Source organism: Crocuta crocuta, unplaced genomic scaffold (genome assembly GCF_008692635.1).
Source record: "Crocuta crocuta isolate KB4526 unplaced genomic scaffold, BGI_CrCroc_1.0 scaffold61, whole genome shotgun sequence".
NCBI classification, from domain to species: domain Eukaryota; kingdom Metazoa; phylum Chordata; class Mammalia; order Carnivora; family Hyaenidae; genus Crocuta; species Crocuta crocuta.
The window spans coordinates 4,516,130-4,543,948 of record NW_027528369.1 but is presented as its reverse complement, the minus strand read 5'-3'; the positions used below and the strand labels follow the sequence as shown (position 1 = coordinate 4,543,948).

The following is a 27,819-nucleotide window of genomic DNA, read 5'->3' as shown; positions in this document are numbered from 1 at the left end:
ATGTAGTTGTTTTATTTTTTCATTGAAATTTAGCTTTTTTTTAGGGTAGAGCATTGTGTATTTTCTGACTTTTTTTTTTTTTTTTTTGATTTAAAGAATTTTAGGTTAGGCCAAGTTGACAGGATAATAAAGGAACCCTCACATGTTCTTCCCCTTGATAGACCAGTTATTAGCATCAGGACTGGCATTTTCCTAAGTGCATTCTTCCAGGAAATTACTTTGAAGACAGGGGAGGTTTTCATACCTTTGAAGGTATGTGGACAGTAGCACAGAGTTTTAGAGTCAGACAGATAGAGGTTCAGACCTCACCTCCACCACTGCATAGCCCTGCCTGCTAGGCAAGTTACCTCACACTCAGCCACGTCATCCATCTAACAGGAATAATAGCAGTTATACCCATGGAGTTATATAAGGCATATAATAGGGTCCCAACAAATGTTAGCTATCACCTGACCTACCAGCTGTACCCTCCATGTTGGGGGGCGAGTGTTGGGTTTTGTTGATTCAACTCATTTTTGGTCAGTATGGAAGATTTTTGTACTAGAGAGCGTTGGTATGGCCTGTGATTAAGACAGTAAGTCTGGGGTAAGAGTGATTTAAATCCCAGCTCTGCCCTTACCAGCTTGGGACTTGGTTGAGTGACTTAATCTCCCTGAAGCCTCGTTTCCTTAAGGGTAGAGCAGAGATAACGAATACCTACTGATTGCACTGGGTTGTTGTCAGGGGAAAATGACATGGGACCATCCATGCCCAGCATTTAGTCATACCACTGAGTGCGACTAATCATTCGTATTATTATAAAGAAGGACACATTAGCATAGTGCCTACCATGTAAATGTGCAATAAATGTTACTCACTGTAAGTAAGGGTGAAAAAGTCACACCAAATTGGTCTCCAAATGTCTGATTTTACTTCAGTGCAATGAAAAGAATAAAGATCTTTCGTGAAAGCTCGCGCTGTGATTTCAAGCAAGAGTAAACCCTGGAATGGACGGGCAGATGCCACCAGCCAGGCATGGCCTCACACAGTTGTCATGGGAAACAGCCGAGGGCCTTTGGTTCCATTCAGTGATATCCTAAAATAAACCAGCCTTCTTGAACACTCCTGGAAGCCTAAGCTTCCGGTGTTGAATGGCTATGTCCCCTGGTCCGTGTGACTGTCCTGAGGGCTTTGTGTTGATGTTGCCTGGGCCTGATTTCTCTCCTCTCCCCCTTTTCTCTCTCTCTCTCCTGACTCTCTCATATCGTGCTTCAGGTCGAAAGGATTGTAGACAAGAGGAAGAACAAGAAAGGGAAATGGGAGTATCTCATCCGATGGAAAGGCTACGGCAGCACAGAGGACACGTGGGAGCCAGAGCACCATTTGTTGCACTGTGAGGAATTTATCGACGAATTCAACGGGCTGCACGTGGCCAAGGACAAAAGAATCAAGTCAGGGAAGCAGGCCAGCACCTCCAAGCTCCTGCGTGACGGCCGAGGCCCGTCGGTTGAGAAACTCTCCCACAGACCTTCAGAATCCGGGAAGAGCAAAGGGACTTCCCATAAACGGAAGCGGATCAACCCTTCCCTGTCCAAGCCGAAGAAAGGCTATTCGGCTAAGCCCCCCTCGGGCGGTGACAGGGCCACCAAGACGGTGTCTTACAGGACTACCCCCAGCGGTTTGCAAATAATGCCGCTGAAAAAGGCTCAGAATGGGATGGAAAATGGGGACACCGGTTCCGAGAAGGAAGAGAGGCACTTTGGAAATGGGTCCCATCAGCCTGGCTTGGATTTGAATGACGTCGGAGGGCAAGAGCTGGCGGAGTGTGGTGTGAACCACGCAGCACTGGCGGAGAACGGGCTCGGTACGTGGCTTGTCTTTCTCCTGTGTTTGGTCTGGTCCAGGTGGCCGGGGGGCTTTGCGTGCAGCCTAGGGGAGTAGGTGAGACCTCCCTGCCCCCGAACCCCGGCTCTTAGCTAGGCAGGCATTCCGCTTCTGGCTCCCTCACCTAGAGTCGTGTGGACTTGGTCACGGGGCCATACTGGTTGCAGACACCTGTGCTCGTGGGGAGGCCAAGCCACTGATGCTCCCGCCCAGGCCGGTAGTGGGCTGAAAATCCCAAGGCCACGGTAACCACTCTAGAGACCTTGTTCTGAGGGTTGCTCGAAGCCCTCACCCACCAGGACCCGAGACCCGTGTCCCCAGGGGGCCGGCCAGTGCGTCTCTTGGGTGGCATGTGCTTCCGAGAGGCTTTGCCTTCAGTCTCATTGAGCATCCCCCCTCCAAAGCCGTGGAGCCCAGAAGGGCGGGTCTGGCCCTCTTCTCAGACCCAGTTTGGACTTGAACTTCTCCAGGCCCGGGCTTCAGCTGGGCCTCCGGCCCCTCCTCTGTCTCCAGCATGGGTGCTCTGGCCCCATGTCTAGAGCAGGTCTGAGAGCTGCCCTGGCCCCACCCTCTGCTACCTCTCTGGGCTTGCACCTCCTTCACCCCAGAAGCAACACAGCAAAGGCACGGAATCCCTCCCTCTTACCAAGTCCCCACAGGTAGAGTTAAGGAAAGAGGAGGCAAAAGGTAATTAAAGCTCCCAAACCTGACATTTTCTTAACGGTGAAGTTACTCCTTGACTGGGCCTTAGTGGCGCGGGCCCTCCAGGCTGGCCATCTGCACCTGTTTCGTGCACGCCCTCATTTCTCGGGTATCTGTGTGTCTCAGTGGTGGTGGCATTCTCCTCTTTAGCCGCCAGAACCCTAAGCCTTGGGATGAGCGTGGACAACCTGTTCCCGACAGAGCAGGGGCATCGATGCCCGATGTCGAAGCAGAATGTGTGTGTAGGGAGTAGGGGTGTGGGGTGTGGGGCGCAGGTGGCAGCATCCCGGGAGGGGGTGATGGAGGAGATGCCCAGGAGCGCGGCGGTGATTTCCAAGTTCAGAGTGTTCAGGGCGCGCCCCGCTGCAGAGAGAGAGCCCCGCGGTCTTGAGGGAGCCTTGCCGGGGAAGCTGAGCGATGCCTTGCTCCGGAGGGAGGGATTTCACCCAAACAGGATTTGCTTAGCAGTGTCTGCCCCAGATTGACTCATGTTTCCGTCTGGGGATCCCTGATGCTGACATGACTCTGCCTGCTAACATATGTAAAAGCTGTTTGTTTTAAAAATTCATCTCTCAGGGAGGAGTGGGCTTGTGTAAATGAGGCCTGGCATAAACATCCGTGTCTGACGTTCAGCGACAGCTGCCGGCGGGAGAGGGATTCCCCGGCTCGGGAGGGTGGCTGGGGGCGTGGGGGATATCTGAGGCTCCTTGGGTGTAGGTGCGGGGGGCCTCGGCCTGTACGGTCCCCTGCCCTGCTTCACATGTGGCCGCCTCAGGGGTGGGAGGAAGAACACGGAGGAGGACGGCTTGCTGACTGTAGCCGCCAGACTGCAGGGGGCCGTGGGGACACTGGATGCAGAGAGAAGGGGAGATGGACCTTCCTCTCCTTCCACACAGCTTTCCAAAGTCGCCCTCCATCTTTGGGCCTGGTCGGCACCCCCTGGTTCATGATCTGCCTGTGGGATGTGGTGCCCCACGAGCAGGGAAAGGCCAAGGGTCCCAGGTGGCCTTCTTCAATCCCAACCTTGACTCCACAATGCTTCTCTAGACCTTGTCTCTGATCTCTTACTGGCCTCATTTTTTTCTTCCTGACATTGAATCTCTTCCACTTGGGCCCGTGCCTAGGAGGAGAGGAGGAAGCTACCTGCCTCTTTTTTTTGTTCTGTTTTGGGTGTTCTCAAAGGGCTCTTTTGCTTAATCACATTCCCTAGTATTGGTGCCCTTGAGATTCCCCTGCAAGGTTAAGGCTGCGATTCTCAAATGTTATGTGTGTAAGATTACCTGGCACCTTGTTGAAAATGAAGGTCCCATGGAGTCTGATTTACTAAGCCTGGGGTGGAGCCCAGAAGGTGGGTTTTTAAATGAGCACCCCACGTGACTCTAATGCATTTTGAAATGTGCTCTGTGGCGAAATGGGGGTGGCAACGGAGGTTCACATCAGGTGTCAATTTAAGTCAATTGAGTGATTTCTTTTTGTTTTGTTCTTTTAGCACTTCCTAAGAGCTAGCCACCATGCTAGGTGTTTGCAGTAGAGCAATAAAAGATAGGGACTTCTCCCTCCAAAATTTACAGTTTAGGGATGCTCAGTCAGTTAAGTGTCTGACTCTTGATTCAGGTTCAGGTCATGATCTCATGGTCTGTGAGTTCAAGCCCCGCATCAGACTCTGTGGTGACAGCGTGGAGCCTGCTTGGGAGTCTGTCTCTCCCTCTCTGCCCCCTGCCCTAATCTCCCTCTTTCTCTCTCAAAATAAATAACTAAACTTAAAAAAAAAAAGTGTCTGTAACTTACAGTTTACTTCCAGTTAAGTTGAGAGTGCACGGCTCCACTTCAGTGTTGAGAAGATTCCTGAGGCTGGCTCATCAGAAGAAGTAATGTGTATATTATATACATGGTATACCTTTGCCACGCCCACATTTGCATCTTCTGTGGTCACTGGGCTGATAAATTCTCCAAACACTGTCAGCCTTTAACATTCTAGTTAGAACAAGCTTAGAACAATTTCCCCTGTGTAGGTCTCGGGGAAATTGGGGAAAGGAAAAGACTAGGAATCCTTACCAAAGAGAGAAAGGTGGTTTGGGGTTCTTAGATAAGACAGAGGGGTTTTCTGGTTCCAGAACTTGCCAGCAAAGGGGCCAGAGGTGTAGTCAAACAAAACATGGCTCCACTCAGGTTTTCAACCAGAGAAAAGTCTCCATGAAGCCAGTGTCTGTGCCCGTGTGGAAACCTGAGCGTCCGCTCTCTCCCCACCTCCACCAAAGAAACCAGTTCCTCGTGGCACAAGGTGAGCCGGTGGGGTCTGCAGCCCGGAGGAGGGTTTATCTCTGCCTGGGAGAAGGTGATGGGGAGATCCTGGATTTGCTTTCCCGGCATTTGTTTTGGGGGCGGGCTTACTTTTTTTATGATTTCAACTTTTCGTTGGTGAATTAAGGTTCTGCATACAGAAAAGCAACTTATGTAACACGTTACTCATTTACTGCTGACTTCCTTGATCTGTGCTGTGGGAACAAATGCTAAAATGGGGCTCGGGGGGGGGGGGGTGTTTTGGTTTCAGGCTGCATTTTCCCCAGCAGTGTTTGGGAAGTGTGTATGCAGCGAGTCGGTACTGCGCTTGCTTCTCACTCCTCTGGTAATGACAAATGGCTCTGTGGTCCGGAACCGTCTGCGTCGGTAGCCCTTGGGGAGCTTGTTAAAAAATGGGCTTCACCCCAAATCCAGTGAATCCAGCCCTCAGGGGCAGGGTGTGGGTTATGCATTTTCACTGCTGAATTTTAAGCATACACTAGTTGCAGAGGAGGCATTTGGTTGTCGGCAATGAACGGTCCTTGGATCCATTTGCTGGGAAAGCCCCTTACCCCTTGGATTTTAAGGTTACGTGGGAATGTGAATTGGTCCTTCAGAGGTTTAAAACATAACCCTGACATAACTTCTTGCTGCTGATGCACTTTTGTCCCAGGCATCTCTCTCTCCTTTTCCCTCACACTTTTATTTTCCCCCCTAAAACACACCGGTTTCATGTGTACGGAAAAGGTGTTGAGTTAGCTAGCTTGTGCCGTGGTCCGGTCCAGGAAAGCGGGTTAGCACTCTCTCGTCTGAACGGATCAAAGCATCAGTACCTTCCAGATTCAGATGAGCCTCTGTCCTGTGGCAACGCCCTTACTAGGAGCCAGCGTTCCACACGGAGCCATAGCACAGCCCACAGACGCCTAGCGTTTTCCAGGTGTCCACGAAGCCCGTGTACTTCCGCTGTTGATGCTGATCCTGTGGTCCCGTGTTCATGTTTCTTTGAATTTTGAGAATCCTTTTCCTTGCATCCTGATGGCGGTTGTCTGTCGCTTGGGCGCCGTATCTCAGACGTGGCTTGAGCCAGGGTTTTCAGAGTTGTTCTGATCGTTGAATGAGCCATCCCACACCAACAGGCAACTGCCATTTTCTCTCCGTTGATCTTTTAAAGTTATCTTCAGCTCTCGCTCCTGTGACGCTTGTGTATCTCTTTGCTACTCCTATTCCAACATGATTATCTTCTTCCTCTTTATGGATCACAGGGGAATAGCCATCCTTTAACCCCTCAGAACCCAGCAGGAGCTTGGGTAATACCCTGTCGCTTTTAAGAATTTAGGGCTCTCTCTCACAGAGCTAGCATCAGAATCCCCTGAAAGGTGTGTTAAAACACAAGGGTGTGGGGGCACCTGGGCAGCTCGGTCAGTTGAGTGTCCAACTTCGGCTCAGGTCATCATCTCGCTGCCCGTGGATTCGAGCCCTGCGTGGGCTCTGTGCTGACAGCTGGAGCCTGGAGCCTCCTTCAGATTCTGTGTCTCCCTCTCTCTCCCCACCCCTTGACCCCCACTCATGCTCTGTCTCTCTCTCTCTCAAAAATAAATAAACATATAAAAAATTTTAAAAAAAATGACCCACAAGATTGTTATGCCAACTCCCATAATGTCTGATTTAGTAGATGTGAAGTCCAGCCCGAGAGTCTGAATTTCTAGAACATTCTCAGATGCTGCTGCTGGTCCAGGGACCCCACCTGCAGAACCATGGCTCTAGACTAGTAAGCGCCATGAGGGTTGAGATGAGAATGACAGACCGTGGTTGTAAGTGCCAGTTGGTGGTGCTGGAAAGAGAGGAAGTGCTTTTGGTCTGGACCTGGAGTTGGCATTCATGAGAATCTTTAAGTTGAAAGTTTGTGAAGCAAAAAGTTGTTTCAGTTGAACGTTTTAAGAGCATGAGGACTCCCCTACAAGGAGGCCATGGGGATTACAAAGGATTCTGTGTGATCCTTCTAGGGTCCTGAGAAGTCACTCCTGTTGTTCTACCCATTTTACAGAGGAGGGGACTGTGGGTACATGTGCCCAGGGTAGGGCCTAGGAGAGGAAGCCAGGCAGTTCGCCTCCAGAGCCGGGCTGCACATCACTGCCCTGCCTGGGCGGCAGCACAAGGAAGTTCCTGGACCCTGATCCCTGACAAACACATGCCCTGATTTGAGGGGCGGGGGCCACTTCATGGACTTGCCCTTGTTGCTTCTTACTGGAAGGATATAATCCTTCACTGTGCCACTCAGTTTGGAACCCTGGATAAAATGACCAGTTTCCTAAAAAAGAAGAAGAAGAAAAAAAAACAGCTGGATGGGACGGACTCAGGCATGACCAGAAAACCTACATAGATCACTAATGATTAGAGAAATTAACTCAGTTGTCACCCAGCTCATAGAAAGCAGGAAGAAGGCACAGAAGGCCCGGATGGTTTTACAACAAGACTCCCAAATATTCTAGAACAGATAATCCCTCTGTTCTCCAAATGATTGTGGGGAACAGATAAAAACGGAGACACACTCCAGCTCCGTTGCTGAGGCCAGTATAACCTGGATTTCCAAACCAGACAACGAAGGGGAGAGGAAGGAAAAGCATAAGTCGGTTCTACTTAAGCATCTAGTGCTAAAAGACCCAGCACTTCCTCAAAATTGTGACCTCCACCAGCTTCTCCCTCTGTGCCCTGACCTTCACCCCAGTTCGTGACCTTTAGAATCACTGCTGCTTCTTGAGGTGCCCAGCTCGTCTCCGGAAGAGGCAGAGAGTTTCCTGGCCCTGAGTCTCCTGCCCTGGACTGAGTCACATCAGTGGGCTCGTTGATGCAGGCATGTGTCCCCGGGGCCCAGCTGTTCTAACACGCTTCAAACACGCGCTCCCGGGGCCAACAGACCTCGACCAACCTTTTTTGTTACTCAAAAGTAGGTCCTTTTCCAAACTAGCAATGACAGCGAGAGGCCAGGGGGTGCGTCTGGTTTGTCTTTCAAAGTGTGGCAAGGAAGTGACTTTGTGCTAATGAATCAACTTAAAAGTCTCTTCTGCGGTAACGTGAAGACCTGCCCGCTTGGCCACTGCAGAGTGCCAGACGGTGATGAAAAATCTGACTGTTGCCTGACCCGTGGCAAACCCAAGGAGGAAGTCAACATTGTGGTTTGCTCCCCACTCCTGGATTTGATTTTTGGCGTCCCGAGAGGCCGATGTCAGGATCCAGAGATCGACTCATCACTTTCCTTGTCGGCTCAGATATTGTTTTCCTCTTTCAACTACCTCAAAACAAGTCTCAGGAACCGTTTCCAAGTTACCATTCATCAGTGGGGAGTCAACGCAAGTGGGGTGAGGAGTGGAAGTGGTCCCCTCCTCCCCCACTGTGTGCAAGCAGTAAGGGGGGGTCCCAAAACGGTAATGAAAATTGCTTTGCTGGCTTTGGTGAAAGCTCCCCAATCAGGGTGGACCCCCAGGCCTGTGGCTCATCTCACACCCCCGTTTCTCATACAAAAAGTCAGTCGTCGTTAATGTCGTTAATGCTTATGGCCGTGGTGGTGCTGAGCTCCTTTCTTTTGTTTAGCAGACCAATAGCATTCAGTCCCCTCGGTGTTTCTCTGAGTCAGCAACTTAATAACACAGCAACACAGCAAGGTTTGCTATCATTGGTCTTGCCTCTATGTAGGGAAGCTGAGGCTCAAAGGGGTTGAGGCGCAGAAGACCAAGGAGAGGCTTTGGGGTGTGGTGCCAGGTCCGGCGATGCTGAAGCTCTCCGTGGTCTGTGATCAGTTTGTTGTTGTTGTTTTTAAACTTTTTTAATGTGTATTTACTTTTGAAGGGGAGACAGAGCATGAGTGGGGGAGGGGCAGAGAGAGAGGGAAACACAGAATCCGAAGCAGGCTCCAGGCTACAAGCTGGACAGCACAGAGCCCGATGTAGGGCTCAAACCCACAAGCCGTGAGATCATGACCTGAGCCCAAGTGAGACGCTTAAACGACTGAGCCACCCAGGCTTCTCTGTGATCAGTGTTAAGAAGGGAAAGCAAAAGGCACTGCGGTGATTTAAGTTCACACCAGCAAATGTTTTCCTGTGTCCTAGGCCATGATTCTGGCCAGCCCCCTGCGGCCTTCCTATGGGGCATCTTTAGTGGTTCTAAAGATGCTGATCTCGTGTTCCAGGGAGGAGGAATGACTAGTAGTGAGTGGTTTCCCTCTGGGCCTCAGATTAAAAGATATGAGGGCGCGTGCACACACACACACACACACACGCTCCAGGCCTCACTGAGAAGGTGGCATCCAAGTAGAGACTGGGAATGGGGAGAACATCTTGTTTTAACTTAAAAATCCATTTGTGCCAGGCGTTTGGAGATCGGCTTCCCCTTTTAGCTGCCTAGAGTTTTCTAGTGTCCAGATAAGCTGTCCTCTCGCTGATGGACGTTTAGACAGCTTCCGTCAACACCCTCCTGCCGACGCTGGATGCTGCTAGTCTTTGTCATGCTTCCCAAATTCCGTCGTCGTGATTTCCGTTAACAAACGGGGGTGAGTGTCTTCTCCTGTTCTTTCCCTGGGGGTGGCCCGCATGCGGTCATGCCGCTGGCGCTCTGTGTGGGGAATAGACAGGGGCATCCGTCCACGTTGCCCCTGGCAAGTGGCTCAGCCTCTCTGGGCCAGTTCTTCACTCATAAACTACAGATGCAGTCCTCTGTCATGGGATGGGAGGGGGGAGCAGAAGAAATGAATTCATTCATAGCACAGCCTTAGAATGTGGCCTGCCATAGGGTAGACATTTGGTACATATTAGTGATTGGTCTGTCCACCCTTTCCTGGTTTTCTAACCGTATTTTCCCATTTGCATTTTAGAGTACTATACATAATGTATTTTTTTCCCTAAAGTTTTATTTATTTATTTAAAGGGAGAGAGTGAGAGGGGTGCCTGAGTGGTTAAGCATCTGACTTTGGCTCAGGTCATGATCTCACGGTTTGTAGGTTTGAGCCCCACGTCGGGCTCTGTGCTGACAGCTCTGAGCCTGGAGCCTGCTTCCAATTCTGTGTCCTCTCCTCCCTTTCTCTCAAAAATAAATGAACATTAAAAAAAATTATAGAGAGAGTGCGCACGTGCATACTTGAGAGAGTGTGCATGAGGGGGGAGAGGCGGAGAGAGAGAGGATCCCAAGCAGGCTCCGTCCTGACCAATGCAGGACTCAGACCCACAAACCATGGGATTATGACATGAGCCAGAATCAACAGTTGGATGCTTAACCGACAGAGCTACCCAGGTGCCCCATGAATCCTTTCTTATATATGTTAACTCAGCTCCTCGGGTGACTGGCATATCCCAGGAACTGTTTAGACAGTGCCTTATACCATGAGGAGATACACAGTTGATACAGAGGCAGCTATGGGCAGGGGTGCCTCAGACAGGTTGGGAAGGGAGTTAGGAGAGAGGGCTTCTTGGAGGAGATGATGCACAAGTAGCGTCTGATAGACTGAGCCAGAAAAAAGGCAGGGACGGTGGGGGTGATGACCGCAGGCACATGGGCACAGAGCCAAGGATCCACATGTGGGTGCCGGGAGCCACAAAGCAGGTGGCAGTTCAGCTACTTCTAGACCAGCCCGCAGGGAACACTGAAGCGCCAGGGAATTCTCCGTGTAGTCAGGGTTGGCTAAAGAACTAGACAGGTGGAGCCTGCAGGAGGAAGGTGTTTTTGGACTCTTTCCGGAAGGGGCCGAGAAAGCCCTTCCCACAGCCCCCGCTCTGGCGAGAAGCCTGCCTTGCGCCGTCCCCACAGCTGTCTCCCTGTGACCTGATGCGTGTTCCCCTCCTGCCAGCCCTCGTGTGAGCGCTCGACCTCTCCTCCTCCTTCGGGGCTCACCCAGGTGACGATTCCCCCTGGAAACCCTGCCGGATTCCCAGTGTAGGCAGCTTCGTTAGTGCACGTAGAGCAGTGTCTCTTCCTCTCCGTGTGTCATGGTCACGACCTGATCAGGTGGGTAATTTCCACTCCCCTCACTCTGTGAGATCCTGAGCCCCACCAGGGCAGGGGTGCTCTCTGTTTTGCTCACAGTTGTGTCTCTGGCACCTCACAATGCTGGGCACATAGTAGGTGCTTGAGAAATGCCTGCCCAGTGAGGGAGTGGATGAGTGAATGGACCGAAGAGGGAAGGCAGGAATCCCTTACTGCCATGAGGTGGGGGTCCTGGGCCAGATCCACCCCCCACCCCATTCACTCCCCGGCTTGGGCTGTCCTGTGTGCTCACACTGTGCTCCCTGCTTCTAGGGACATGTCAGGGAGAGCTAATGGTTTATCAGGGTCTTCGCACTGGCAACGAAGGATTCCCCTTCCCTCATCTGCCTGACACTAGTTCTCACCATCTGCTGTGAGCACCCTACTTACTACGCTTCTTCTCCCCTGAGTCACACTGTCTCACAGGCTCTTCATTAAATGCCTGGGCTTCACCCCCACCCCCCTGCCCCCCATCAAAGTTATTGGGGATCCATTTTGGTAGAGTGCATTTCACCTGGGCTGCGTTTTCTGTGTTTTGTATCATCCTTTGCTGTGGAAGGGAAAACGCAGTAGACTTCTGAGTAGAAATCCCAGTCACAGAAAGGACTAGATTTCTCCTTTGAACTTGCTGTAAACTCTGGAGGCAGCATGGCCAGGAAGACACCGGGAAGGGCGGGGATGGGCTTTGGGGACAGAGGGTCTGTGAGTGCAGTACAGAGTGTGCCTCTTGGGGAGCTGGTGACTCTATTCCCAGCTTGGGAGCCTCGCTTTTCACCTCTGTGCTCTGGGAACCACAGTGCTTCCCACAGAGCATGAGACGGCGGCATCTGGCTCACGGTCAGTGCTCAGCGAAAGCTGACTTCTCCTCTTCCCCTTGGGTAGATTGTGGTGCTTCTGGGGCCTCTCGCTTTTGCTCAGAGGCGTGCTTCTCACCCTACTGCCAGACGCCCTGCAGCTTTTTCCTGGACTCTAGGGTATTCGTCTTCATTCTGTGTGTGAAAACCAGGAAGATGAGTTCAGGAGGCTCCACTTCTGGGTGGGAGGATGCCCAACCCCGTCGCTTCCACCCCTGATGAAAGTCGAAGAGTCTTGAGCCTTCTCCCGCCACCTTGGTGACAGTGGTACTGGGTTGGAGGCTCTAGTCTCTAGGTGTGTTTTTTCTTCTTCTGTAATATAGTGATCTGGTGGGTTGTTTTTTTTTTTTTCCCCACCTTCAACCTCTTTCTTGCTCGATTCCCTCCTGCTTCTCCACAGTGGTGGAGAGTGAACTTGTGCTGCGTTCCTGGAGTTGAAACAAGATGTCCCCTCACTGGCCCGGCTTCCCACCCACAGCTCCTCACATTCACCGGGTGGGAAAGAGAAATAAGAGGCCGCAGGTTTACTGAGCATCTGTGTATGCCAGACATGGCGTAGGATGCTGAGGCTTCAGCTCTGTGAGACATGGTGAGGTCCCTGCCCAGCTCACCCTCTTGTGGGAAAGCCCGGGGAGGTAGCCAGACGTTGCAGCACATGGTGATGTGGCAGTGCCCGCGTGCGTGAGGGAGGGAGGGAGCCACCAGGGTCAGGAGGTTAGAGGCTGGACTCGTGGGTGGGAGCAGCATCTGATGTGGGACCTGATGGATGCTCGGAGTGTGGTCAGGCAAAGAGGAGAAGGAAGAATGTTCTAGATAGTAGAAACTGGACCTTATTAAGATTTCTATAAAATATGTAACATCCACTTCAGACATCATCAATAAACTACACTTGTGCTTTCTTCCTCAAACATTTAGTTACTGCCGTAAGCCAGGCACCATGGACCTAGAAGTGGGTCCCGTGTGCTGGGAATATAATGATGAATAACACAAGATGCTCACAGTTTAGGGAAGAAGAAAATAAATGGGGAAAAGACAGATCAATAATTTCCCTATATACCAAAAGAGACAATCTTTGTATATTGAACCCATTGCTATGAGCCATGCTCTCTTCTAAGCACCATATACGTAGTAACTCAATTAATCTCGAGGGTAGGGCCTATTTCTCACCCCATTTTACAGCTAAGGAAACTGAGGCATATAGAGGTGAAATAATCAGTTGGTAGATGGCTGTTCCAGGATTCAGATCCAGTTGGTCTGGCTTCAGACCCATATTCTTAAGTGCTGCTGTTTTGCTTCCTGAGAGATGGAGTTATCTGGGAGCTCAGAGGAGAGCTAATGATTTCTTGAGTGGGGGGAGGGCATCTGGATGGCTCAGTTGGTTGAGCATCCAACTTCAGCTCAGGTCATGATCTCATGGTTCGTGAGTTCAAGTCCCATGTTGGGCTCTGTGTTGACACCTTGGAGCCTGTAGCCTATTTCAGATTGTGTCTCCCTCTCTCCCTCTGCCCCTCTCCTGCCTGTGCTTGCTCTCCCTCTCTCTCTCTCTCTCCCTCCCTCCCTCCCTGTCCCTGTCCCTGTCCCTCTCTCAAAAATAAATAAACATTTAAAGAAAGAAAATGATTTCTTGGGGTGGCTCAGTCGGTTGAGCGTCTAAATCTTGATTTTGGCTCAGGTCATGATCCCAGGGCCATGGAATCAAGCCCCACCTCAGGGTCAGCGTGGAACCCACTTAAGATTCTCTCTCTGTTTCCTCTCTCCCCTCTCCCTGGTTTGTGTTCTCTCTCTCTCTCTCTCTCTCTCTCTCTTTAAAATAAAATTGAAAAAAGAAAATGCTTCTACAATTCCGTTAAAGAGGGGCTTACTGGTGTCTGCTCTGTGCTATGAGCTCACCTCGTCTTCCAGAGGATTTGAAGCTAATGAAGCCGATTAAGAGATCAGGAGGTCCCAGATGACCAGCTGCAAAGCTGAGCATGCTGCGAAGTCAGGAGCTGGACAGTCGGCCAGCAGGCATGTGGGGAGGAAGGGACAGACTTCCTGGAAGAGAAGTCTTTCAGGTGGCCCTGAGGATCCCATATGTGAAGGTTGAGGGAAATGGCATTCAGGGGCCAGGGTGCAGCTGACTCAGTGGGCCGGGAGTGGGGGGTCAGGAAGCCCCTGAGACTTCAAGCTCTCCTGGGAGGAGGGTGTTTTAGGGGCAGGAGTGAGGTCAGACAGGTGAGGCCAGCAGGCAGGGGTTGGGAGCAGAGCTACGGCAAGAGAAGATGAGACAGTAGATTTTAAACAGAGTCACTGTGCACTTTGAAGACCCCGGGAGACCCTCCGAGGTCTAGGATTCTGGCCTGTAGCGCTTTGGGGGTCAGCATGGTTCTGGAAGGGTTTTAGCACAGGACATGTGATATGACCTGTGGACAGAGTTATTTTTCATCAGGTGTTTCGCATGTCAGATTCATGCTTGGCTCTCGTATCCGAAACGTTTCATTATCTGACTGTAAGCATAAGATGTACCATCCGTCCCTCCCCACAGTTCCAAGTAATCTTGGAACTTCAACTTTCCTAAAATTCATGGCATGTTAGGAGGTGTCATTATAACATGCCAGATGATGGCTAACATTGCTAAGTATGATTTTTAAAAATCGACCTGTCAATTTGGGCTTTTCTCTTGAATTCAGGAATAGTTAGGGGCTGGGATGGTGCTCAGCCGTATATTGAGTTCAGGTGCAGATTGGGCACTTTGAACTCTCAGTGGGTTCAGTGATTGGGGCATCTTTTCAGATACAGCCCCCAGCCCCCACCTCCAAAGGTCCTGACCTCTGAGCTGTGCTTCTGTTGAAAGATGCTGCTGTCCCCAGCTGCTGAGTCTGACTCCCCCCGACGTGCAATGTGCTGGACATGCAAACGTTGCTTCTCCCCTCCCCCCACCTTCCCTGCTCAGTGTGCTCTCAGAATGGTCCACGACGCTTTAGGGATCTTTGGTGAGGGTGAGTCAACCACAGACCAGGAAATGGCTCTCATGCACAAGAACTATCACTTTCTCTTCTGAGAACTGCAGCTGGAACACCCAAACCCTGCAGTCAACAACGAGAGGGATTTGCTCAGCCGTGGAGCTGAGCGGTGTTGTCTGCGCCTGAACAGAGTGCCTGGTAGGCAGCCGCCGCTGTGCCCTGGTGTGCGTTGCCTGTGAGGTGTCCCAGCCCTCCCTTCTCTCTGCGAATCTGCTGGCGGTGCCTGGAGCCGTGGGGAGAATGGGCAGGAAGGGCCATGCCCAGGCTTGCATCTTCCTGTGAGGCCAGCAGCATACCCCTATCCTGCTCTCTGGCCTTTGGCACTCAGGCTCTCCTTCCGTCAGGGGACAGAAGCTTCTACAGGTTCTCCATTGTATGTGTAGCAGCTATTCATTTATCCACTCAGTCACTGGTTCAGCAGTGACCGAGCCACTTCTGTGTGCTGGGCGCACTGGTCCTGGAGATTAAAGAATGACCGTCTCACAGTTTGAGAGTTTGAGCCCCATGTCAGGCTCTGTGCTGTCGGCTCAGAGCCCAGAGCTGCTTTGGATTCCGTCTCCCTCTCTCTCTGCCCCTTCCCCACTCGAACTCTCTCTCACTCTCTATATATACAAAAATAAAAAATAAATAAACATATGAAATTTTTTTTAATTTAAAAAAAAGAAAGAAGGGCCAACATGGCCCTTGTCCTTATGAATCTGTCTGAGGGTGAGGAGGGAGTCCGGCATTTGAGAAAAGGTATGTTAGGATTCGCAAGGTATGCAAGATAATTATCCTGCAGCGTGGCTACCTGCACTGTCCAGTGCGGTGGCCATTGGTCACATGTGTTTAGATTTCAGTGAATTGAAATTAAACAAAAATTTTAAAATTTCAATAGCCGTACGTGATTATCGATCACTGTATTGGGCAGTGCAGATATAGACCATTTCCATCATTGTGGGCTGTTCCGTTAGGCAACCTTGAATGCGGGATCCCTATCTGTTTTTGCCTCTCAGTGTGTCCCAGATGCCAGGCATGTCAAAGGCACTCACTGATTATGTGCTGAATGGATGGTGGAAGGTAAAGAAAGGCTGTAAAAAAGGATGTACAGTCACAAGAAGGGGAGGGGAGGCTGCTCTGGAAGAATTCCCAAGCAGGTAACAGCAGAGCTGCACTGAGGGTGTAAGACCCTCAGCAGATGGGCATTCCAGTACTGAGAAGGGCTTCAGTCTCTCCACCTCCTCCTTCTGTGTGCTGATATCTCAGAGCCCAAAAGGTGTTACTACTTTCTGTGCAAGGAAAGGAAAATTCATAGCACTCACACTGCTCTCTTTCCCTGGGCATCTCTGAGAGGTGAGCTCTCGCTCGGCTGCTGTGCAGAAGGCCTCGATGTGATATGAGTCATGTAGGTGTGAGATCAGCCTGATTTCAGACAACAAATGTTTTCAGGCACGGGACTAATACACAGGTGTGGGAGTGTGACCAACACATTGAGCAATGAATACGGAATGCGTCCCAACGTCAGAAGTGCTAATTATGAGGTTGGCACATAATATGATGGGCTTGCTCCATTTGTTTGTCACTCATTCGTTTCCCCGATGAATGCTTTGCAGACGAGTTGCTATCCACCAGGCGCTGTGCTCAGTCTCCTAGACACGGAGGTGAGCAACTCTTGGGCTCTTCCCCAAACTGTTCAGTGGGGGCACCAGCCAGGTGTACAGATGATGATAACACAGCAAAATGAACTTGGCTTGGGAACAGCATCACATGACACCAGTCTGGGTGTAGTGTCCAAAATTTCCTTCCTGCATTGTTTAGCAGAGACTGAACTCTTTGGAAGAAAAGCAGAGCCAACACCCCCAGGAGGGCTGAAGACTAGTGTTAGATTTGAGTCTTGGTGCTTGAATTAAGCGTCGAGTTCGAAATCAAGATGGGGGAGGTTAAACCCTATCTTGGAACTTTCTGATGCCTTGATGACCTTGGCTTTTGGTTTCTCTTCTATAAAATGGGGGTAAAATTATGTCTTATAGGGCTGTTGTTACAATTGGATGAGGGAAGCTATGTGAATCGTATAAGCACCCGACAAAATAGAGGCATTGCATATGATGAGCCATTGAGAGAAAGGATTGAGAATGAGGCTGTCCTGACCCTGAAGTCTCCATTTTGGATGGTTCTGGGCGGGCGTAGACCTCTCCCAACCCTGCTCTCTGTGATAGTCAAAGAGTTGCCTGAGTTTCTGAGAGAGACCACGCAAGTGTGGAAGCAGCATGGACGATGCATCCCTCAGATGGGGGTAGCATTCTCTGAGATCTGTCTACACTGTCCCTTCCTTCCTCCCTGTCCAGAGGAAGGTTGGTGCTCTTCTCTGCCTGAGGCTTGACATGGTCTTGGTGGGGAATTTGGGCAAAGACCCTGAGTCCTGCCTGGCCTGGGTGTGTTTCCTGAAAACTGACACTATATGGTAGAAGTCTCCTGCGGTCCGTCCCTCATCTGTCCAGTCCTCTGTGGCCCCATCCAGCCCTTTAGTTTTGCCTTTCCCCCATCCAAGGGCACTTCCTGTGTTTTCCAATTTCTCTTTCTGTATCTTAAAAACTGTAGTGCATTTCCTGACATACCTTTGCTTCCTGCACATTGACAACCACATGTCATTTCTTGATACTTTTGGAGTCGTTCCTCCAATTCTTGGTTGATTGGCCGGGTTTCCTTCTCCCTGTAGCTGAGCTAAGATGACCTTTTCTTTCCTGAAGGGTCCCTCCTTAGAGAATCCTTCACCTGCCTGGATTCTTTCATCTTTTATTTAATCGGATTATCTCTATTTTTTGGTATATTAATCTAATCTCTCAGATTAATGTGGTTATTAATATATTTTGATTTTTTTCTTTTATTTTGCATTTTTTTCTCTTCTCCTTCTCCCATCCCCACTCCCTGATCTTTTCAAGCTTTTTAATTGAATTGTACATTTTATAGGTTCCCTCTCCCTGGACTGACTTGGAAGCCAGCCACAGACTGTATTTGTAGCCTTAAATTTTAGCATACATACTCAACTATAAAGTTTTTTTCAAACAAATATGATGTCTTCCTATTGAATACAGCAAGGAGGACACTACTTGGCTTTAAATTCTCATTGGACATCTTGCTTTTGTTTTGTGCACCCAGTGTTGTTAAACACTGAAGATTATGTTTATTATTTTTATAGCCAGTCATCACATTTATTTAAAATTTTTAAGACCAACTTTGTTTCTTGTGTCCTATGTCTTCCTCTGAATTAGCTGTTTTATATGGTGAAGTTTTTCTTTAGAGTTCTTCAGACTCTGGCATATCAATGCTGTTAGCATTGGGATATCTGAAAATGTTCATTTACTTAGGGCTTTAAATGTTGTTTTAGCTGGGTATAAAATTCTTGGTTGACATTTTATTCTCGGCATTCTGATGCTAGAAGTTCCTTTTTCTTTCCAGGCTAGTGTTATCACTGTTGCTATCAGTCTGTCAACCCTTTTTGATAATGTGGGTTTTTTTCCCCCTCTTGGTTGAATTTTAAGATCTTTACCCATGACATTTTGCAGTTTCACTATCATTTATTTATTTATCTTGCTAAATAACCTGAGTGTTCTTTCAAACTAAGAACTTAAATTTTTTTCAGAGTTCTAGAAAACACTCACCTATTGCCTCTGCACATATTTTTTCTTAAATGTTTATTTATTTATTTATTTAGAGAGCGAGCAAGCACAAGTAGGGGGAGGGGCAGAGAGAGAGGGAGAGATAGAAACTGACACAGGCTCCACACTCAACGTAGAGCCCAACATGGATCTTGATCTCACAAATGTGAGATCATGACCTGAGCTGAAATTAAGAGTCAATACTTAACCGACTGAGCCACTAAGGTGCTCCTCAAATATTGTTTTCTTACAGTTACCCCATGTATGGAATTTTACTTTGATTCTTATTTGCAAGATATTTGTTTTTAAAAGAGTATTTAACTTATTGTTTTAAAGGAATTTAAACACCTGTCACGGTGCACCTGACTGGCTCAATCAGTTGAGTGTCAGATTCTTGATTTTGGCTCAACTCATGGTCCCAGAGTCGTGGGATCAAGCCCCTCATTGGGATCTGTGCTGGGCATGGAGCCTGCTTAAGATTCTCTCTCCCTCTTCCTCTACCCCTCTCCACAATTTGCATGCTCTGTCTCTCTCTCTCTAAAATATAGAAAAAAGTAATAAAGTAATGGAAGTAATTTAAAGGTTACAGAAAGCATCATAAAAAAGCTCTTTTCAGTTTATGAGGTTTTTAAATATTTTACCGTAGTTGCCCTCTCTTGCTATGTATATGTACGTGTATGTATATTGTGTGTTTAAATATAGACTCACATACATATATACTTTTATGTATAAATGATTAAATAAATTATATATAGATTATTGTTCATTTTCTGAACTATTTGAGCATGGATTACACACATCATGCCTCTTTACCCCTTAATATTCAGTATGGGTATTTTCTAAGAAAAAATCTATTCTCTTAAGTCAATGCAATACAGTTATGAATTTCAGAAATTTAACATCGATACAATAGTCTGTGATCCATATTCCAATTTTTCCTATTATCCACCAAATTTCTTCCATTCGAATCCCACTGAATTCTTCGTCTCCTTCCCCCATTTCATATTCTTTGAACCCTTCTTCCATTGAGAGAAGCCTGTCTGTCCTCAACATCATGCATTTACTTGTTTGCTCAATCCTAGACTGCCTGTAAAATAGTTTTGGAACTGTTCCATCCCTACCACTATGCAAACCAACCCACTGAGGAGAGTTGAAGGTTTGTTTGAGGGTATGTAAGTCATAATATTCAAAAGTCATTCATATTGGTTCTCTAGCCTCCCCCGTGTACTTATGTTATTCATTTGAAATATGATTAAATTCCTTTCTTTTGATTTGCATTCAGTTTCTTTTTCTTCATCCTTGTTGATTTTATTTTCTTGATGTGCTTTAACATACTTCTGGGACTTAAAAAGATACACTCAGAGAAGTGTCAGCCCTCCCTCAATCCTTCTCCTCTGTTCTCTCTGCCAACCACATGTGCCCACCTGTATTTGGGTAACCAGTTTCATTGTCTCCTGGTTTATTCCTCCTGTGTTTCTTTTTGAAGAAAAAAATCAGGTTTATCTATTTCCCCTTTCTTCTTTTTTAAGTTTGTTTCTTTTGAGAGAGCATGGGCAGCAGGGCCAGAGAGAGAGTTGGAGAGAGAGAATCCAGGCTGGCTCCACACTGTCAGCGCAGACCCCAATGGGGGACTCGGACTCATGAACCATGAGATCATGGTCTAAGCCAAAGTCCAGAGTTGGACACTCAAATGACTGAGCCACCCAGGCATCCCTCCCCTTTTTTCTTACACTAAAGATAAAGTACTTTTGCACCTTCTCTTTCTCCACTTGAAGATATATTTTGGATGCTATGCCCTATTAGTTCGTGGAGAAAGAGCTCATTCTTTTTTTTTAAATTTACAGCTGCATAGTATTCCATTTTTGTGGATGCACTCTAGTTTATTTCCCCAATCTATGCTTGGATATTATTTAGATAGATTCCAACATTTTGCAATTGTAAATAGTGCTGTGGGGAGTCACCTTAGGAGTCACATATATTTTTGTGTTGTTAGAGGCATATGTTCATGTCACATTTCTAGATTTGGATTGGTGGATAATAGCCTAAACAGTTTTGTCACGTGTTGCCAAATTCCCTCCCATCACTGTTTGCCATTTTGCCCTCTACCCACAATTAAGAGAGTGCCTGACTCCCCACATCCTCTCGGGCAGACCACAGTGTCAGGATTTTGAACTTTTGCCAAGCAGGTGGGTGCGAAATGCTGTCTCCAAATAGTTTTAATTTTTACTCCATTATCACACTATTTGCATTAATATTAAAGAAAGTTGAGGTCTTATGTTTGAGGGCCATTTTCAAGTAATATTTGTGGGTGCCTGCCTATATCTTCTGTCCACTCTTTACTAAAGGAGGAATTTGAGACCTTCTGTCTCCAGTCTGTAAAACTTATTATGGGAGGGGGGCACCTGGGTGACTTAATTGGTTAAGCAACCTGCTCTTGATTTCAGCTCAGGTCATGATCTCACAGTTCATGAGTTCAGGCCTTGCATCAGGCTCTGTGCTGACAGTGTGTGCAGCCTGCTTGGGATTCTCTCTCTCTCTCTCTCTCTCTCTCTGCCTCTCTGCATGCTCTTTTTCACTCTCAAAAATAAATAAATAAAACTTTAAAAAAAATATATAGGGGCACTTGGGTGGCTTAGTCAGTTAAGTGTACAATTCTGGATTTCAGTTCAGGTCACGATCTCATGGTTTATGAGTTTGAGCTCCACGTCAGGCTCTGTGCTAAGACCATGGAGCCTGTTTGGGATTCTGTCTCTCTCTGCTTCTCTGCACCCCCCGCCCCAATAATAAACTTAAACTTTTTAAATTTAAAAATACAAATAAAACTTATCTGTCATATGCGTATATTTTTCTTCCATTAGCTATTTACTTTTTCACTTTTTTTTACCTTTCCCCTACCTTGTTGTTGTTGTTTTTTTTCCTGTCCACTTTGTCTGAGAATTTCTTGTTTATTGCCAATGAATGTGTGTTTTCTTTTTCCTGCATCTGTCACTTTGAATATTTGAAGCATTCCTGTTTTAAAGTCCTTGTCACATCGCTCTTTGATACTCATTTTATCTTTTCTGGAACAATTTATGACACAAGCATTGATGTTGGCGAGGTTTCTACGCATTAGCTGTCTTCAGGTTTTGGGATTCTGGTGTACGGGCTCATTCCAAGCGGGGAGTTTTTGTCTTGTTTTTTGTTGCCTTCTCTCCTCCCTGCACCCCCTGTAGTAGTTTGTGGTTGCCTCTGCCTGGCCCAGAGCTCCCCACTCAGCCGTGGCCTTGGACAGCAGGTGCTTTTGTTCTGCTGTTCTGCCTTCACGGAGGGGGCCTCATGCCATCCCCTGGCGTCCGGCTGTCGGCCTGGATCCCCTCTCCTGTGCCGTGTGGGACACGGGTGTCTGCTGCCCTCGAATGCGCTTCCCGCCCAGCACCCCCGGCCTCCCGGACCCACGTAGTGCTTTGTGTCGACATTCTGCCTGTCATGCACAGAGATGATTATCTTGTGTGTGAGCCCAGCATTTACCTGCCACTTCCGCGTGCTTGCAGCAGAGGGACTGTGTCAGGGCGTGATTTTATGGAGACTTCATAACGTCAAATACTCCTTTGTGCTTAGTCTGAAGCAAGGAATGTGGCCAGGTGGGAAGGGAGAAGAAGGAAGGAAATTGTCCTGGGTCCCGGGAATGCAGTGGCATCACTTCCTTTCCTTGATGACGGTCCTGTGAGGCAGGAACGTGTTTTCCCAATCCACATAAGGGAAATGTGGCCCAGAGTGGGTGAGTGAGCCACCCAGCCTTGCAGCGCACGAGAGGGAGTGGGGGGTCTAAACGCTGGCCCATTACTGGGTTTCACCCTGAGTTATGGATTCACAGTCCCCTCTGTGCTTGGAATCCACCTCCTGGGTCTGTGCCTCAGCCTTAAGGGCTGGGAGGACATGACTGTCAGGGCTCACCAGTTAATTCTGCTTTTTTGGAATGACTTGGGGTCCTTTAGCTAACATCTATGAAGTGCCTAGGGTGAGCCAGGCACTTGCTAACCCCATATTAGTCTTTCAGCTGAACTCAAAACAACCCCAGGGCACCTGGGTGGCTCAGTTGGCTAAGCATTTGATTTTTGATCTAGGCTCAGGTCATGATCTCACCGTTCGTGGGATGGAGCCCTGAGTCGGGCTGTGTACTGACAGCACAGAGGCTGCTTGAGAGTCTCTCTCTCCCTGTCTCTCTACCCCTCCTCAGCTCACACTTGTTCCCCTCCCCCCCCAACAATAAGTAAACTTAAAAAAAACAACAACAACCCTGGAAAGCAGGTATTGTGAACCTCATGTTGTCATCAAGGAGACTCGTGTTCAGGAGCTCATGTGGCTTCCTGGCCTCTCCCCAGCCCTGCCTCCCACGGTCCCGGCCTCCCCCGGTCCCGGCCTCTCCCGGTCCCGGCCTCCCCCGGTCCTGGCCTCCCCCGGTCCTGGCCTCTCCTGGTCCTGGCCTCTCCCTGTCCCGGCCTCCCCTGGTCCAGGCCTCCCCTGGTCCAGGCCTCCCCTGGTCCCGGCCTCTCCTGGTCCCGGCCTCCCCTGGTCCCGGCCTCCCCCGGTCCCAGCCTCTCCCCGTCCCGGCCTCCCCTGGTCCCGGCCTCTCCTGGTCCCGCCTCCCCTGGTCCCGGCCTCCCCCGGTCCCGGCCTCTCCCCGTCCCGGCCTCCCTCGGTCCTGGCCTCCCCTGGACCTGGCCTCTCCTGGTCCTGGCTTCTCCCAGTTAGCAAACCAGGGCTGGAGTTTCCATGCCTCTGGCATGTTGTGTTTCCCACGGTGGCTTCCCGGTGGCCTGCCACAGTCTTGGGAAGTTTGATGCCACTGAAGGGGAGTCGCCTTGAGGGCAGCTCAGTGTGAGGGCAGAGTCCGGGGGGCTCTGGGACGCACCTGTCCCTGCATCTCCGAAAATGCAGTGCCCATGTTAGCCCTTCAGTTTCCATGTGAATTCAGGCCCTCGGGGGATCCGGGGGAAGGTCTTCTCCTTTTTGTGGCCCAGAAAAGGTGCACGTTCGAAGTCACCATCAGAGGTCCGAGCCCAGGGTCCTGATAGAGAATAAACACGTCTCTTTTCCTCAGATGGTTTTATGGTTTATTTGGTCAGATGGTCTTTTGGGGGCTGATTTTTCCTGTGCTTCTGCAGGAAGATCAAGGGTTTTGAATTCCCAGAGATGCCCCCACCCCTATTATCTCCAGCTTGTCATCCTGTATTCTCTCATCTGTCATTATTTTATTTAAGCGATAGTTTGCTTGTTTGCTTTTCATCTCCTGGACCCGAAGCTAACTCTGTGAGGGCAGGGACCTTATGTCTCTGATTTTTGCTGCATCCTCCTCATCCAGCGTGTTGCTGGCCCATAGGAGGTGAGAAATAATTAGATTTCGGATGAATAAATACAATGGGGGAGAGCTGGGCTCCAATCCTGGCTCTACCCTGAAAAACCTCTGTGGGTTCCAGCAAAGTTTATTCACTTCTCCTCACCTGCAAAGCAAAGAATGGCAGTTTTCCTCGGGCTGCTCAGAAACTCTGGGCTGCTCAGAAATGCTAGACCACACGGAGAGCTGCTCACAAAAGGTAAGCCTCGAGTCCTCCTCTCTAATAGATTTGTAAATTAGCACCTTGACCTGCTTGCGGGACAGGAGGATTTTGGTCAAGCCTCTCCCGGCCCGGGAAGGCGCTGACGTGCAAGGGCCCAGGCTTCTGACTTGTCACCGGCGGGAACCAGTGTCCCCTGAGCGCAGCTTCTGCGACGCACTGAAGTCCGCCGGCAGGGCTGTGGCACGGGGCTGCCTGGGCTGCACAGAAACCGGGGCCAGTTCCAATTAGGAAGCCCTGGCGAGGAGCTGAAGGCTTTGAGGTTAGCCTTGAAGACACAGCTCCCTCTACACCAGCCTTTTAATTAAATGCTCGCGTTTACTTTCCGGAGTTCATGGAATCATTTCAGCTGCATCCAGGGACTTGATGAAGCCCGATTGCCTCCAGTACCAGAAAAGTACAAAATGAGGAGGCTGTCGGACGACATGGGCCCTGCTGCCTCTGGGCCCCTTTGTGGCCCGCCGCTCCCCTGGCTGGGGACCCAGCACACGGAGGAGGGGTCCGGGGAGCCGCTTCTGCTCCTGCCTTGGCCTTGTTCTTGAGATTCCAAGACCCACCTAAGTAAGGATGCGACTGCCCCCAGGGCGACCCAAGGCTCCTGGGGCCGGGGACATTTTGGTGCACAGGTACCGGGCTGGGGTGTGTGTGACGGAGCCCTGCCTGAAGACACTTATAGTATTAGAGAGACCGAGTTCACGCAGAGAACATTACCGGTACTTTTGTGCTGAGTGGGGTGACAATGATTATAAAGCAAGGAAGAGCCACCATTTCTTCATTGCTTATTATGTCCTGGGTCCTTTGAATATATTCTCTCTTTTTTTAAAAATTTTATTTATTTTATTAAAACAATTTTTTAAAGTTTATTTATTTGTTTTGACAGGGACAGAGACAGTGCGAGTGGGGGAAGGGGCAGAGAGAGAGGGAAAGAGAGAGAATCCTAAGCAGCCTCTGCCCTTTCAGCACAGAGCCCGACACAGGGCTCAAACTCATGAAATTGTGAGCCCGTGACCTGAGCCAAAACCAAGGGTTGGATGCTAACCCGACTGAGCCACCCAGGCGCCCCAAATACATTCTCTCCTCGTACTTATAACCCGCTCTTGGAGCATCAGCAGCAGGGCATGGTCACCCCGTTCATGCCGTCCTTCTCCGAGCCTGGGGGCCAGCTTCAGGTTGGGTTCCAGCATCTCAGCCAGAAAAGGTTCGACAATGGTTCACACGTAGTCAGACCCTCCGTGTGTTTGCTTGTACCCATCCTCCTACGTCACTGCAGCTCCATCCCGAGGGGGGCGGTCACCCACCACCCTGAGCAAGAATGGTGACACTCAAGATTTGCAGACCTTCACCAGCATTCACGCATGGGGCTCACTCAACGCCGGGGAGCCTGGCGACGGACGACCCCCTGGGTTGCCTGGACCCTGGTTTTCAACGCCCGGGTGCTGAAGCAGTGGTAGCAGTTTGGGGGGGCCCAGCAGGTGGGGTTTTTTTTTAACTTTTTTTTTTTAATTTTTATAGTTTATTTTTTAGGCAGAGAGAGACAGAGCATGAGTGGGGGAGGAGCAGAGAGAGAGGAAGGCACAGAATCTGAAATAGGCTCCAGGCTCTTAGCTGTCTGCACAGAACCTGATGTGGGGCTCGAACCCACAAACTATGAGATCATGACCTGAGCTGAAGTCAGACGCTCAACTGACTGAGCCACCCAGGTGCCCCCTTTTTTTAACTTTTTATTTTTATTTGTTTTTTTTTTTTATTTTTTAATGTTTTATTTATTTCTAGGAGGGAGAGACAGCGTGAGCAGGGGAGGGTCATAGAGAGAGGGAGTCACATAATCCGAAACAGGCTCCAGGCTCTGAGCTGGCAGTCAGCACAGAGCCTGACGTGGGGCTCGAACCCATGAACCGCGAGATCATGACCTAAGCGAAAGTTGGACGCTTAACTGACTAAGCCACCCAGGTGCCCCTTTTTTTAACTTTTTAAATGTTTACTCATTTTCACGCCAGAGACAGAACATGAGCGGGGGAGGGGCAGAGACAGAGAGGGAGACACAGAATCTGAAACAGGCTCCAGGCTCTGAGCTGTCAGTGCACAGCCTGACGTGGGGCTTAACCTCAGGAATGGTGAGATCATGACCTGAGCCGAAGTCAGATGCTTAACCGGACTGAGCCACCCAGGCGGCCCAGCAGTTGGATTTTTAACAGCTCTTCAGGTGATCCTGATGCGTGGTCAATTTAAGAGCCACTGGCCCGGGTTCTCAAACCTGCTTGCCTGTCAAAATCTCCTGAGGGCTGTTTTGTGGGGTTTTATTTTATTTATTTATTTTTTAAAATACTTTATTGCTTTTATTATTTATTTATTTATTTATTTTTACAAATAGTTTATTGTCAAGTTGATTTCCATATAACACCCAGTGCTCATCCCCACAAGTGTCCTCCTCCATGCCCATCACCCCTCCCCCTACAAGTACTTCATAAGATGGTTTTCTTTCAGCACTGATCTTAAAGTTCCATATGTTATTTCAAGTATTTTCTCCATCTACTCTACAGTGAGCACCACACAATACCTTAAAGTATTTGAGTATCCTCAAACTCTAACATTTTTGTGTTTTAAAATTTTATGTAAATGAGTTAAATCTTCATAAATAATGAATGAGGGGAGCCTGGGTGGCTCAGTAGGTTAAGGGACGGACTCTTGGTTTGGGCTCAGGTCACNTCTGTTCATATCTTCTGCCCATTTCTTCACTGAGTTGTTTGTTTTTTGGGCGTGTAGTTTGGTGAGTTCCTTATAGATTCTGGATATTAACCCTTTATCTGATATGTCATTTGCAACTATCTTTTACCATTCCGTTGGTTGCCTATTAGTTTTATGGATTGTTTCCTTTGCTGTGCAGAAGCTTTTAATCTTGATGAGGTCCCAATAGTTTATTTTTGCTCTTGATTCCCTTGCTTTTGGGGATGTGTGAAGTAAGAAGTTGCTGTGGTAAAGGTCAAGGAGGTTGTTTCCTGCTTTCTCCTCTAGGGTTTTGATGGTTTCCTGTCTCATGTTCAGGTCCTTTATCCATTTTGAGTTTATTTTTGTGCATGGTGTGAGAAAATGATCTAGTTTCATTCTTCTGCACGTTGCTGTCCAGTTCTCCCAACACCATCTGTTAAAGAGGCTGTCTTTTTTCCATTAGAGGTTCTTTCCTGCTTTGTCAAAGATTAGTTGGCTGTATACCTTTGGGTCCAGCTCTGAGTTCTCAATTCTATTCCATTGGTCTATGTGTCTGTTTTTGTGACAATACCATACTGTCTTGATGATGACAGCTTTGTAGTAGAGGCTAAAGTCTGGGATGGTGATACCTCCCGTTTTGGTTTTATTCTTCAATATTACTTTGGCTATTTGGGGTCTTTTGTGGTTCCATTACAAATTTTAGGATAGTTTGTTCTAGTTTTGAGAAGTATGCTGGTGCAATTTTGATTGAAATTACATTGAATGTGTAGATTGCTTTGGGTAGTGATGACATTTTAAAAATTTATTATTATTAACTTAATTTTAAGATAAAATAAGCTTCACTTTTAAAACAACTTTAGATTTACAGCACTTTTGGGACAATGGTACCGAGAGCTCCTGTATACACCACACTCTGCTTCCTCCTAACACCTTACATTAGTGTGGTGCCTTTGCTACAGCGATGAACCAGGAATAGAGCATCGTTATTAACCAAAGTCCACACTTTATTCAGGTTTCCTTAGTTTTTGCTTAATGTCTGTTCCAGAAACCCATCTAGTGATTGTCGTGTCTCCTTGGGTTCCTCTGGGCTGTGACAGTTTCTCTGACATTCTGGTTTTTGATGAACTCAATGGTTTTGAAGCATACTGATTATTTTGTAGAGCACCCCTCAATT

The 27,819-nt window shown here is 48.7% G+C and overlaps 1 protein-coding gene across 1 annotated transcript in view; it reads left to right on the top strand.

Moving 5' to 3' along the window:
- The first annotated feature begins 1,574 nt into the window (after positions 1-1,574).
- CDYL2 (chromodomain Y like 2) overlaps positions 1,575-27,819 on the top strand; it is a 53,155-nt gene continuing 26,910 nt past the window's right edge. The window contains exon 1 of the mRNA XM_077754052.1: positions 1,575-1,843. Coding sequence (XP_077610178.1) covers positions 1,669-1,843 — 175 coding nt within the window. The 5' untranslated portion in view covers positions 1,575-1,668. The remainder of the gene's footprint in view (positions 1,844-27,819) is intronic.